Below are 13685 nucleotides of genomic sequence, written 5' to 3'. Positions count from 1 at the left end.
CATTTACATTTTTTTTGGTGTATTTGGCCGTTTTCTTTGGAACTGGCAGCAAAACCTTGAAACTGTCCATTGACATTATGGAGGGCACTCTAAGAAGCAGAGTGCTAAATATCTTAGTTTGCTGTACTGAACTCTGCACGCAGTCCTCGGCGTGCTTACGTCTGCCTGACCCACTGTTTGCAGACTGTGCTTGCTGTTTTCAGAACCCCACTGCATGGGACGCGACCTGGACTGTTTCACTTAACAAAACCAAATAGTTGTAGCAGTTATTTTGTTGTTTTTGTAATGATAAATTAAATGCCAAGTTTTCAGTCTTTGCTTTTTCTCATGGCCCTTTAACCCATGTGGTAGGCTTATTTAGGGAACAAGACGAGCCTGGATGCAGTCCCAGAGTTTGCAGTAGCTTCAGATGCCCCTCCAAAGGTTAGGATACTTCACAGGGGATTTGTTCTGCAACGGAGAGGCTAAAAGGAAAGCCACGCTAGTTATTTGTGCTTTTGATTCTGTCCTGGTACAGTCGTGGAAACCAAGCTAGAGAAAATGTACAGAGGCAGCATTGTTGCTGCTGGGTGTGTAGCACTGTTTTCTACTGTAGCCTCATGCCAGAGTTCACAAAACTTCTCATAAGAAACATTTCCTATGAAATACTGCTGATCTTATTTCTACACCTTTCCAGTAAGAGAAGTTTTACTATGCCTTTCAGATAACAAGTGCATGTGTTTTGCTTTAGGTACAGTTCTGTATCACAGAGTGCGTGCTGTTTTAGGGGGCTTTCAGTAGAACGGGTGTTAAAATTATGCTGTGCGTGCTTATAGGTGGCGTTTCATGTCTATGTCTTCCCTGCCTTATACCCTTGTGTTGATAGGAATTACATTTGATTAACTGCAGCACAATTTGGACAATTTGTTTTATATGTATGGAACAGCTCTGTTAGCAACATTCCTGCTAATAACACTGCTGAGGTTTAATACTTTGTTTCCTCTTCCAGGATATGATGATGTTTCAGAGACAAACTTGAGGTCTTATAGTGTTCATTCTGCTAAACATGTGCAAGAGAACCGTCCTGTGCCCATTCGCAGAAAAAGAAGCATTGGTAAGAAACAAGCTATTTGTACTCGGGGAGGAAGAACAGAGGGGTGTTTTTGGTCAGCCAAGCAGTGCGTTTCACTGGAAGAATGGGATGTGCACAAAAAGGAAAAAAGGCCATTTCTAGCTTCTGCTTTTCTGTTTGCACAAAACGAGCTGTTGCCCCAGAATCTGTCTTGTGGAGGTTGTCCGTAGCAGACAGACGAGCACGAATTCTTTACATTCACTTTCTTGTTGCAGCATGTTACAAAGCTAGACCTTGGTTAGAAAACGCTGTGATATTCAATGTATAATTCATAGTGTGGGGAACAACTACAGCCGTTTGCTTTAAAAAAAAACATCAACAGTTGGTAGAGTTTTCAGTACAGAAGCTCCACAAAAGGAAACAGCTTGACTCTTTATTCAAAAGGAAAAAACAGTTTATCCGAAAAATTAAAAGCCATTGATGGAAACACTGGGACATTCATTTCGTCGTTGTGTTGAGCACCAGGCATGTTTACAGGGGATTTTTTTCTTATTAAACACTAATGAAGGCAATCCAGTAAAGCCCAGATCCCCCATTAAAGAGATGCTAAGGAATGTTAGAGCGGTTTTTGTAAGCAGCGCTTGTTCATCTGATTAGATCTGTTTGACCATCTTACTTGACGGTGGAAAGCATCCACGTTCTTATCTATTTAAGGTAATTCAGAGTCAGTATATTCTAACATGGAGCTGTGGTTGCCCGCAGTAGGTAGCACAGCATGCTGTTGGCATGGATTTGCAGTGTGAGTTGGCAAGATGCTCGTCACACTGAATGCCTCTGGAGAGCAGCGGTTCTGAAACAGTCTGCTGCACTTGGCACCTTGCTCTGCTAGGTGTTGGATACCTCCCCGTAGCAGTCAGTGGGAACTGTATATGCTCAATATCGTGTAGGAGTTGCCAGCTACCTTGCTATATTGGATCCTTTGATTTTGTCAAGTTCATGGCACTGGGGATTGAGAAGAAGAATTTTCACTCTGTTCAGATGACCAAAACGTACCTCTTTAAAAACCAGGCCTGGATTTTCATGTTACAGTGCAGGCCAAGCCTGAACTTCTTGTGCTTCAGGAGTAACTGAAGAAGTGCAGGCAGAATTACAGTTCCCTGCCCCGAATGACCCGAAGCTATCACTGCTTCCACTCAAAGGCAAAACATCCAAGCTGCCTTCAGAGAGCTGACCACCAAATGAGCTATCCCTGAGATTGCTATTATTTTCTGGACCGTTTTAAATTACCAGTTTGACTTCCTAGGCAGTCCCTAGGTTGAGAACGATGCGTGGTTTGGATTTCTCATGACAGCAATCACGCAGTGCAGTGGGACGGAGCCGAGGGTGTCCCTGCTTGTTGCAGGGAGTTGGACTAGATGACCTTCAAAGGTTCCTTTCAACTCAAACAATCTATGACTCTATGATTCCTCTTGTTCTAGTGCTCGTGTGGCTGAAGCTGCCAGCAACAAGCTCACCTTACCTGAACCTAGAAGTGAACTTGTTTAGCTGAAAATGACATGGCAGGTTCCTCAGTCATGCTACTCTTGTGGTTTTGCCTTGTTCAAAAATAACAAATAAAAGAAAACCCAGTGTGCATAGAGCTTTCGATTAGAACAAAATGGCTGTTGCCTGCTGATGGCGTGTGGACCAGACTCCATATGAGGATGTTAAGGTTGTGGAAGTGGAAACTCAAGACTCAGAAGCTTCAAGCTGGCACGGGTTGTTTCCCAGCTCAGCCAATTTGAGTGTGATTAAAAATACCCGCAGTGCAGCTTCTGTGGCTGCATTTGGCAGGTATTGCATGTTGGTGTGATAATATATGTGTGCAGCGATTGCCCCAGTACTATAAAATAACAGCTGCTGTTCAGCAGTTGCTATGAGGCTGTATGGGAGGACTGGCTAAGGCAGGGAAGCCTCTTGCTGTCGCTTCTGAAGAGCCAGGATTGCCTTACCTAGTGATATATACTCCGAACTGTGCCGGGAGCTGGGCCTCTGTCATCATGCATTTTAGGGCTGGGTTTTCGGGAGCAAGTCCAGCTTTCCCCCAGGGCAGCACCCACAGTGCAGTGGTAGGCAAACAGTGCTCGGCACCGGCGTGTTGGGAAGTGCTGGCTGCTGAGAACTGTCTCACCCCGGGCTAAGGATGCCGCTCATAAATTGGCAGTGTGCGTTAGGTGGGTGCTCTGAGGTGAGAGCAGCTGTTCACCTGGAAGCGTGCATTTCTTCTGTTCACAGAGGAAGCCATCCCGGCTGTCTGCAAAACACGGACGGTGATATATGAGATACCTCGGAGTCAGATTGATCCCACCTCGGCCAACTTCCTGATATGGCCGCCGTGCGTGGAGGTGAAGCGCTGCACTGGCTGCTGCAACACCAGCAGTGTGAAATGCCAGCCCTCACGGATACATCACAGAAGTGTCAAGGTGAGCAGAGCGGGGCTGCAGAGCACTGAGAACCTCCTCGTAAGTGTAGGAACTTCAGGAGTCGTGGCTGTTCTGCGTGACCTGGATCTTTAATACCCATCCTCTTAGCAAGGGGGCTGGCTGCTATGCTCCTCTCTGTGTTGAGTGAGCCAAGGGCCTTTTCAAATGACACGATTGCTGGAAAATCTTGGGTTTGGATTTGGTTTCCACAGAGTTCCCTTCAGGTTTTTTCTTCTCTTAGTAATGAAAATAAAGTTGATTGTGTCTTTCCCATGATCTCGCAACTGTACGAATCTTACAGTTAAGAAGATAAAACGACTCAAGGGGCATTGGACTTAAAAATTAAAAACAAAAAACAAAATCTCAGTGTGGAATGCTGTTTTCTTAATTAAATATTATGCAGCCTAAATTGGGCTTTTATATTTGACAACATAACACTTTTGATCTGAAAAAAATGTGTTTCAAATTATCTTACCCCAGGGATAGAAGACTCAGCGGCTTCATGCTTTATTTACTCATTAGACAAAATCCCTGTTGCAATTTTCCAGTAAATACTATGTGAAATATTTCTTGTGTTCATTAGGCTTCACTCTGTTCTAATTTTTATCAGTGTTTAAACAAGTAATGTTGATTTACATCTGCATGTAGGAGATTAGACTTAGCACTTACACTGCTAAAGCTCTGAGTTCGTGTTGCTTTGAGTATTTTAAGAGCAGAATTTGTTTTTAAAAAAAAGAAAAAAAAGAAAGAAACCAACCCACATTCTTGAACATAAAATTGCCCAGTACAACACTCTGATCTTTCTACTTGGAATGGATTTCTTCTTGAGGAAGGTGCTGTTAACCCACGTAGCGCTGTATGTTGTAAACACAAAGTGTGGCATCTGGGTCAATGCAGAGTTTTTCATACACACAGGCAGGCATCTGAGCAGGTTTTCTTTTCTGAGCATCTGAAAAATGTTTTCGCATCCAGATAAGCTGGAGAAACGTCCGAAGAGATTTCCTCACTTCTTACGAAAGCAATTATATTCTGCGCTTGCTTGCTGCTTGTCCTGTGTGGGGGCTTTGCAGCAACAATGAAAAATGAGGAAAAAATTGGAATCCTATCTAAGAGCTGAGTGCAAACCAAAGAAGTTGGAGCGTTACAGTTGTAATAGGAGCTGAACAGCTAAGTGCTTCAGTGTTGTGTCTAGTGCTGTTACTTTGGGGTTTGGTTCAGCTTCCAATTAATTTTGTGTCGCAACTAATAGGTATGAAGCAGTTGGAGATGGCCAGCAAAGAGTTGTCCTGTGTACTGTGAACTGTGTTGGTGTTTGTGGTAGGGCTGAGTAGCCGTGTTCTTGTGACCTGTCCCTGCAGTGCATGGGGGAGAGAGACTGTGCAGTCCTCAGTTGCTCAGGGACCCCAGGGGCTCTCTAGAAGCCTCAAGGATGCAGCCTGTAACTGGCAGCACCTTAGTGGGATCTCACTGCTGGGGCTGCTTCCCAGCATGCAGAATCTTGCACTCAGTGCTCTGATAATGCTTTGAGTGCTTTTAGATTTGCGTTCATTTTAATAGGGCGCAAGCTAAAAGTAGTCTGAGCTGAGCAGCTGCTCTTTGTGGCTGTGTAAATATATTGCCACCAGCGATATCAATATACGTCAGTCAGCTTTGGAGGACATTTTTTTTCCCCCCAAAACTCCAAGGCTGCTCCAAATAGTCATTAAGTAGAAGGGGGAGGGGAGGGGGTAGACAAGAGGTCAAGCAGGAACAGGATGTTCATTGTAAAGGTTGTAGGCTGACCCCACTGTCACACCAGAAATCTCTGAACAGGATCCATATTTATGCCCTCCAGAGTCATATCCTCTTGTAGCTTTGATATAATTGATGGTTTTATGAGCTTTTTGTCAATCTGACGTTCTGAGCTGAATGTCTGCTCATGCCATTAAGTAGCTGGCCCAGAGTAAGGGTCGCTGGAAAGGTAGGGGGAGAGTTCTTGGAGAGCCTCTCAGCTGTTCTGCAATGTGGTTGGAAAGCTGTCTTGTATTTTCCCCTGATGTCAGACTGTATAAAAGCCCTCTTTTGATTAAACATTGAAAAGGCTTTCCCCACTTCCTCTTCATTGACAAGGTAGTGAGATCATAGCTGGCCCATTCACACTAGAGAAATGTTCACCCAGAAAGGTCAGCAAGTGGGTTTGCATCATCTAACAGGCTAAAGCAGAGGGTGTTTTCTTTGTTTTACTGAGGGCCTCTGTATTCAAGGTTAAGAGACAGCTGAAGCAGTGTGAGAGGAGCAGCGGAGGGGCTTGTACTGGGGCATTCCTTTCTTGGGGACACGACTTAAAGGCTATAAGGTTTCAGAATGTCCTCACTTTGCCTTCACAGAGCCATGTTCAGGTGCCCAGCATATTGCTACTGGGCTCATGGAACTGGAGCTGCAGGGAGACCGCAAGCCAGGGGTGTTGGTGACGTGGGTTGGTGAGATGAAGTACCCAGCTGGGAGTTGCCCTTTGATAGGAAGAAATAAGTTGCAGTTCTATCCTTCTGATAGAGAAATGGTAACAAGGATTGGTGAGCAGGGGTGTTGTTATCTGTGACAGATGTATTTCTTCTTCTGTCTGCAAAAGCATTTCAGTAACATCTGCAGATTCGGTTGCTTCTGCACAGTGAGATCACATATTTACCAAGCACAGAACTGCAATTTATTTGGGGGGGTTTCTGAACTGAGTCTTGCCAGGATGTTTCTTGTAATATTCAGCACAATTATTATTCACATTTTTCGTCAGAGTGGCAGAAAACAGTTAATATTGCAGAGCAAATCCTGCTTACAATGATGAGTAGCCAAGCTGAGTATTACTGTTGTTTGCAGCAATGCTCATTTCTAAACACAGAAATGACATAAATCACCTCAGCTCTGCCTTCTGCTTTTCCTTGGGCCATAGCCATAACAACTTCAGCCATTTCTGAGTATTCAGCACTGAGCTGATGTATGTTCATACAGTAAATTAATACAGGGGAAAGGGAGCTGGAGAGAAGGGATGCTGCTCCTCAGCTGTCGCTTGGGTGCTGCTGAGAGTTTGTGAAGAGAAGGACAAAAACACAGGAGGTATTCAGCAGAGCTGCCCAGCACCCAGTGGTGTGTGCATGTGAAATGGCTGTGTGTCGTGTCTGCAGCCTTAAGGACGTTTTTCCTCAGTGACCCCTTCTATCAGTAGGGTAAGCAGCACTTTGATTTTAGCTGTGACCTAACAGAAGATTACTGCTGGTGGCAGGCAGGACCAGCTGACAGGGAGACCGAAGGTCAGTTTAGGAATGGAAGAAACAGGGGAAGCCCCAGTCCAAATAAAGCGAAGCGTTCTAGCATCTTCCCAACATGCCCCACAGCAATCTCAGCCTCTCATGCCTTTGGGGACTGCATTCCCAGCGTCCCGCTGCCACGACACGGTGACAGGGCTGCCCTGCCTGGGCTTCCCTCATTCCCACAGCAGTGGTAGCACCCAGGGCCTCGCTCTGTGCAAGGAGAGCAATCCCCGAGTGTCCACGCACAGAGCTTCCCTTGGCGATTGGACTGGCGGAGTGCCCTGCAAATGGAGTTTTAATGTGAGTGGCAGCCAGACTGTGGGGCGGCCTGCCTCCGTGCATGGGGCAGCGTTGCTCAGCTGGCAGCATGTCTCCTGGTGGGCACCATGCCCATCCTGCCATCCCTGGAGCATGCAGGGACTTGGCAGGTCCCTGCTGAGCCCCTCCAGTGCCTTTATGCCCTGTAGGCCTCTGTCTTCCTTGCAGACTGAGGGCGGTAAAGAAGGAGTTGTATGGGAGAAATGGTTAATCCTAAGATGTGCCCTCAGTCTGTCATTTTTATTTTTTTTCCCATCCTGTATTTAGCCGTCAGCTTCATGAGCTTTGCTGCTCTGTGTGTTGTGAGGAAGTTTCCACGCTGAGATTTCCATGCAAGTTCCATCCCGTGGTAACTGTCAGCTGTGTGCTAGGGCAGTTCTGGATGCTGTGCTTGCAGTGCTGTTTTCATCCCACTGTTACTCCCTGATCTCTCTCCTGCAGGAGCTCTAGGAGAGGTGTTTCCATGACGTTTCATAAGGCCACATATGTTTTTCAGGTTTTATTTTCATTTTGACCTAACCACCACACCGTACTGTAGAATGGTACACAGGCTCTGCTGTGAATCAAATACAGTACCATTGGTTACACAGCACTTAGCCAAGCTGGTCTGATGTCTTCTTTCTCTCTCTTAGTCCTTATATAGTAATCTTCTTGAGTTCTGGAGGGATTTGAGGTTGTGGTTTTTAGTTCTGTTGCATTAATGACAAGAAGAAGAAGCTGATGTTGGTACGAGTGTTTTGCTGAGGACTGGCCATCAAAGCAGTTGGTGTTACATGTGACAGTAAGTGTACAAGATAAACACCAGGGACAAAAATACAAAGAAGAAAACAGACAGTAACAAAAGGCCAAATCCCACACTATTAGCATAGCCATCCCTGTTTATAGCCGCTGAAAATCTGATCTGCAGCCTTTATCGTTTTAGATCAGCATTAATTGGCAGCAGGTGCTAGGAGATGACACAAGCATGGCAATTTAACTCTTGTGTGTGCTACTGCAGTTTTAATGTTCACAGCATACTGAAAAACATCATTCCTTCAACTTGCCTCGCATGAAGTAGGGCAGTGAAACGTATGCTGGATTGTGTTGTAGCTACAGTGTATTGAAAAGCCAGAAATATGAACTGCTTCTTGAATTCTTGAATTCTTTATGATCCTATTATCAAAGCATCACCTTTTTTTTTGTTTTTTTTTTTTTAAATTGTTGTTTGATACCAAGTAGCCACAGAGACTGCATATAACTTTCAGTTTGGCAAACAAAGTAAAACAGGGACAGACTTCAAAATGTTGGATTACATTTTTTGTTGTGTGTAAGTTTCAATAAGGCTGATTTATTCCAACAGTTGTAATAAGCATGGCAGATCTGAAAGCAGTTCTGTGATTGCTGGGTCTCTTTTTTTGTCTGTGGTGATGAAGGTGTCTTAATTATTGTTTGTTTTTGTAAATTTTAAGGATTAGTCATCCTTTCATGCCAGATGACTCGGTTGTACCATACATTTTGGTCTCTTCACACTCAAGGACTTGTTGGAGTTGGGTCCTGATAGATTTTGAAGCTTACTGCTTTGACCCTTTGTTAATCTTCAGGCTAAAGCATTCTTGTATGCCATGGCCAGCTCTTAATCTGTTTATATGGAGATAGGAGAGTTTTTGAAGATACCTTTAATGAGGACATCTTAGTTAATGTATCTGTCTCTCTGCAACTTTTGTTTGCTGGGTAAATGAAAATAGTCTCCAGATCCTGTTGACAGAAGAGGCGGTGACTAAAACATGGATTTGAAATCCTGGCTCTGTGCAAGCAATGGCAGACCTCCCATTGACTTTAACAAGGCCAGGATTTTGCTCTCACTTCTGTTACTGTCATTCAGAGGTCCCTGGTAGTTTATGTACATCCAAAGAGCCAAAAGAGTTTCTGGGAACTGGGAATGTGATGTTTTTTTCCAGCCACCACTCTCGTTCTTTGAGACTGTTGTTCCATTTTGGGGAGGGACAGGGAATGGTTTTCATGGTTTGAAGGTTGATTTTGGAGCTTTGAAACCCTGCCAAGCACACCAGTAAACCATTACAAGGAGACTATGAATGCTTTGCTTAGGGGATTTTGCTTGGATTGGACCTTTTTGGCATTTAATTTCTCTACAGGCAATCTGCCTCTTTCATCCTGCTCCTTCACCTATCTCACTTATAATGCATACCTGTATTAAGTTGTCTTCCTGTTTGCTGGGACAGGCATGATGCAGTCCTTTTTGTCAAGCAGTAGACAAATCACTAGTTGAGCTGAGGAGCCAAGATTTCATTTCAGTGCTTATCATTTTCAAGCAAACGGTTGCCACCTACTCAGCCCAATTGTAAACTAACTTTAGATACTGTCTAGCGCTCTTTTCCCACTGTGTGCCATTTTCTGTTGCATGGTCGTGACCATCGTGCCTGTTGCTCTCAGCACAATCCGTGCCCAGCACCCCACAACCGACCTGTTGTGCCCCAGCCCAGAGGTGCTCCTGCTGCCTGCACTGTGCTCCTGCCCTGCCTGCTGGCTCTGGGCTGTTCAGGTTTCCTCACATTCAGTGTCTCTCAACCTCAATTTCCTTTTCTTTTGTGTCGGTTTTCTTTGCATTGAGACCTGCTGTTTTTCCAACATGCTCCTTCATCAAACCTCACCTTGCCCCCCAGACTTCTCTTGTAAAGGGTGCCAGTGTTTTAACACAAAGTCGGGCAATGCAGTTGTATGGATCAGAGAGGAGCAGCGTACCTGCTAGCCATCCACAAAAAGAACCAAAGGCTGGATCTAGTTTGCATGTGGTAGTTCCCTTGGACCTAACGACAGAGTGTGGGAGCCCTTGTAAGCAAGTCTTGGGTCGTTGCAAGGAATGAGTAGGACTGAGATTACAGCTTTCTAGGCTGATACTCAGATGCAGGTCTCTGAAGGGTTGAGTACTTTACTTCCAGAGGACTCTGAAGACAACAATTTGTGATCTAGGAAATGTGCTATGATCTAACTGAATGCCTTTGTTGTTAGCCTTCAGCTTAAGAGCAGTGGTCAACATGTACAGAACAGCATGCTAAAAGTGGCAGTCTGCAAGAACCAATGCTGATTAGAGTTCCTATATAAGTCTATTGTGATATATGTGAAAACTGAGTTGCTTAAAACATCAAAATGAAATGAATGGGAAATTATTTTATCTTGGGGGAAAACTGTTTCAAAGTGCTGAACTTGAGTAAACAAATAGCCTGTGCAATAAGTGGTTACGTGATGCACAATTAAGATAAAAGAAGATTATTATGCTAACATTTTATGTGGGTTTGGCTTCATTCAAAAATAGAGGTATATAGTTATCTGTCTTCAGTCCTGAACTATGTTAATGTATCTCAGTACATACCTCATCGTATTTTATAGGTGGCAAAAGTGGAATATGTTAGAAAAAAGCCAAAATTAAAAGAAGTTCTGGTGAGATTAGAAGAGCATATGGAATGCACCTGTACATCAACAAATACTAATTCAGATTATAGAGAAGAAGAAACTGGTATGTTTTCCTTTTATTTTTGCATTAATGCTTATTTCATATAGAACTTGTTTTTATTTTAGTAAAGAATGTAAAGCAAATCTTGCTTCCAGTGAACACAGTAGAGCCCCAGCTACTTCTCTGGGTGTTGGAGATGCAAAGTTAGAAGCAGTTTGTGCTAGATAAAAAAAGTTTGGACTTGAAGTTTAAATTCTGTCAATTCTCATTAGGTTAGACTTTAAATAAAAGGAAATGCCCAATATTGCTCAGGTCTTGCTTAATTAAGTTAAAGGTTGTCCTGTTGCAGCTTATTGGTGAACTCTGTTGCCTAATTTCTTTGGACTTTGTGGAGACAGAGTTAAGGCTGAGATTTACTTGACCTTGGGGAAAATACTCGTGAAATGAATATAAAGCACTTAGGAGAAAATTTTATATTCAGAAGTAATGAGTTTTGAAACAACAGTGCCTGTTTCTGTTGTTTTCTTACTTACACATAGTCAAGAATTCATTGGCCAGTGTTACGTTAAATGTGTGCTTGCCCTCTCAAGACAGAACTTAAATAACCATGGGGAAGGTTATGTGGGGAAGCGTACTTATTTTCTATGTGATCTTCATAAGGTGCCTAAAATTACTAGCTCAGATCCTCTTCCTAGGTGTAATGCAGGACTTGAAACATATTCAGGAAACCCAAAAAGTAACTACAAAAGTTCACTTTCACTTCTTCCAGGACCTCAGGGGGTTACAGTAGACTCAGCCCCAAAATTAGTGTCAGTAAATTAGAGTCAGTAAATATAGGAGGAAAGTTGCTCAGTGGTGATGGATTCCATAGGTGTTCTGGGTAAGGACTGCCTCTCTCTAGCATGGAGGCATTAAACCTGGTCTAAGGAAATGCCAGCTCCAGTTGCTCTGAACAGCAGAATTAGAATTTGTATAAAAGCACCGATAGGCCTCTGTTGTGATTTCTATTTGAACTGATTTATAATCTAAGCACAGTGTTTCAGCTCGAGCTAGGTTGAGTTATGAGTAGACAAAAACACGTTTTAAATGATTATTTTTGTGTATATATGGTTTAATATTTTTTTCTGTCTTGCATTTGGAAAAAAAAAATGTTTGGTTAGATAAACTTTGTGTGAAAAATGGGTTAGAAATTTAATGGAAGAATACAGTTTTCTAGGATTTAATAACTGATGGGAATAAAATTTGTACCAGCAAGTGGATGGTGAGCTGAAAATAGCTTAACTACAGAGCTGAAAGCGGGTATTGAATACAGCATGGTAACAGTCATTATAGATGGATCTTCGTAATGACGCATGCAATGCCAACTTCGTTTATTATTTCTTTGCTTTTGTGTAATTACTTTATAAACCGAATGTCAAATCAGACGTTATGAAGTTACTTCTTTAATGCAAAGGATAATGAGATTTCTTTGAAATGTAAACGGTTTGAGTATTTATTACTTCAGTGTTCAACAAAATGCATTACCTTGGGGCTTTTGACCAGCCCTGCCCTTATGTTAACAGGAAGGCCTAGGGAATCAGGTAAAAAACGGAAACGAAAAAAGTTAAAACCAACATAAAACCTACTGGAACTATTTGATATTCAGGTAGGACCTATATGCTGAACACCCTAATAGCACAAGTACTGGAAAACTTAATCAAATACCATCACTTCAACTTAATCACTGTTCAAAATCTTGACACTTGCTACCTCAAGGCTGCAAAGAGATTAGATTTGATTGGCTTTGATAATTCTACCTGCTGGTATTTTTCCTTTAAGCTCCACATCACCATCAGCATCTTACATTCTTGAGCTACTTCCTTTTCTTGCCTTTTTTTTTTTTTTCATTTTTATTTTTTTGGAGGGTGCTAATACTTCAGCTTCTGAAATCTCAAGTTCCATCGCCTCTGCTTTTGTTTCATTATTATTGATTTCTGAGGTCAAACATCACATAATAATGCATGAATGAATTGCCAGGTTACAAACTGTTGTGTTCCCATCGTTGTCTATAAAACATTGAGTGTATGTATGTAGTAAATATTATTCTTTGCATGGCCATCAAACCCTTGTTTTGGCATGAACTGAGATTTATTGTACATGCCCCTGAGGAGGAAGATGCTTAGAAATGCCACTTTGGTGTTGCAAGGCCCTGTGTTACTTACAGCACAAAATTAAGATTTTTTTTTTGCTCTGTTCAGTCTCAGTAGGATAACAGTCAGTCATCAAAATTCATGAGTTTTTCAGCATAGTGAAAAACTAACACCCTCTCAATGCAAAAATGCCTGAAATCTGTTGGCCAGCGTATTAGCAGTGTATGATGATGAGATATACATTCCAAATTGAATTCGGAGTTTTCATTTCTTAATGACTTGAAATTATGCAAATTGCAGCTCTTGCATTTGGTTCTAGTGTTTGGAGTGGGAATGATTTGGATTTTGCAGTGTATGTATCTAATGCCCTTATGATGGTGAACTGAATTTCAAACACCTCTTTTTGCACATAAACTCCCAATGGCAGTTTTCGTTTTTACTGATGTGTCTTTTCTAAAGAATGCTAAACTTGATATCCTGTTTCAGATTAACAGGTATTTATTGGGAGTAGTATGATAGAAGCAAAGATTTTCTAAAATTCAACCTTAAAAGTGCGCATGTAAACTCAATCAGAGCAGCATTTAGAGCTTCTTGCCCCAGGTTAGTGATTCTTCATGCAGAACAGCTTATTTTTATTTTTATTTTTTTAATTTTTATTTTTAAGTCATCTACTTTGAGGATAGGACCTTTGATTCTAATCATAGAGTTATTGTATCTTTTTTCTCTCCTGCAGATGTAAGGTGAAAATAAGCTAGAAAAAAAACTTCTCTCTGGGACATGGATGTACATGGTTTGTTACATTCCTGAACCTACTATGTATGGTGCTTATTGACTGTATACTTTATTTGTTCTCCTGTGTGGAAAAAAAAAAAAAACTGGCTCAAAAGAACACTTAATGAGAACAAAGAGACAATGTACATTTGTTTAATGTGACATCAAAGCAAGTATTGTAGCACTCTGTGACACAATAGGAAGCTTCCCTGTCCAAAAAAGAAA

At 42.3% G+C, this 13685-nt stretch overlaps 1 protein-coding gene across 5 annotated transcripts; it reads left to right on the top strand.

Moving 5' to 3' along the window:
- The first annotated feature begins 897 nt into the window (after positions 1-897).
- Positions 898-13685, top strand: PDGFA (platelet derived growth factor subunit A). Of its 5 annotated transcripts, XR_795392.1 has the most exons (6): positions 898-1093; positions 3326-3513; positions 10497-10623; positions 12123-12205; positions 13176-13289; positions 13423-13685. XR_795392.1 is itself a non-coding variant. In XM_010719675.1 (5 exons), exons 1-4 carry the CDS (start codon positions 913-915, stop codon positions 12176-12178), a joined length of 552 nt encoding a protein of 183 aa, XP_010717977.1. In that variant the 5' UTR covers positions 898-912; the 3' UTR covers positions 12179-12205; positions 13423-13685. The 5 variants fall into 5 exon arrangements, 3 of the variants coding, with proteins under 3 accessions (XP_010717977.1, XP_010717979.1, XP_010717978.1); XR_795393.1 differs by lacking the exon at positions 12123-12205; XM_010719675.1 differs by lacking the exon at positions 13176-13289.

Source organism: Meleagris gallopavo, chromosome 16 (assembly GCF_000146605.3).
Source record: "Meleagris gallopavo isolate NT-WF06-2002-E0010 breed Aviagen turkey brand Nicholas breeding stock chromosome 16, Turkey_5.1, whole genome shotgun sequence".
NCBI classification, from domain to species: Eukaryota; Metazoa; Chordata; class Aves; order Galliformes; family Phasianidae; genus Meleagris; species Meleagris gallopavo.
Note: the sequence above shows the minus strand (reverse complement) of the source record. Positions and strands in the feature narration are given on the sequence as shown.

What these genes read in the sequence shown, in the direction of transcription:
- PDGFA (XM_010719675.1), top strand. Translation starts at nt 913, where the DNA reads ATGTATGGAACAGCTCTGTTAGCAACATTCCTGCTAATAACACTGCTG. An exon ending in TCGCAGAAAAAGAAGCATTG is followed by an intron (nt 1,094 to 3,325) that starts GTAAGAAACAAG and finishes TTCTGTTCACAG; the next exon opens with AGGAAGCCATCCCGGCTGTC. An exon ending in TACATCACAGAAGTGTCAAG is followed by an intron (nt 3,514 to 10,496) that starts GTGAGCAGAGCG and finishes CGTATTTTATAG; the next exon opens with GTGGCAAAAGTGGAATATGT.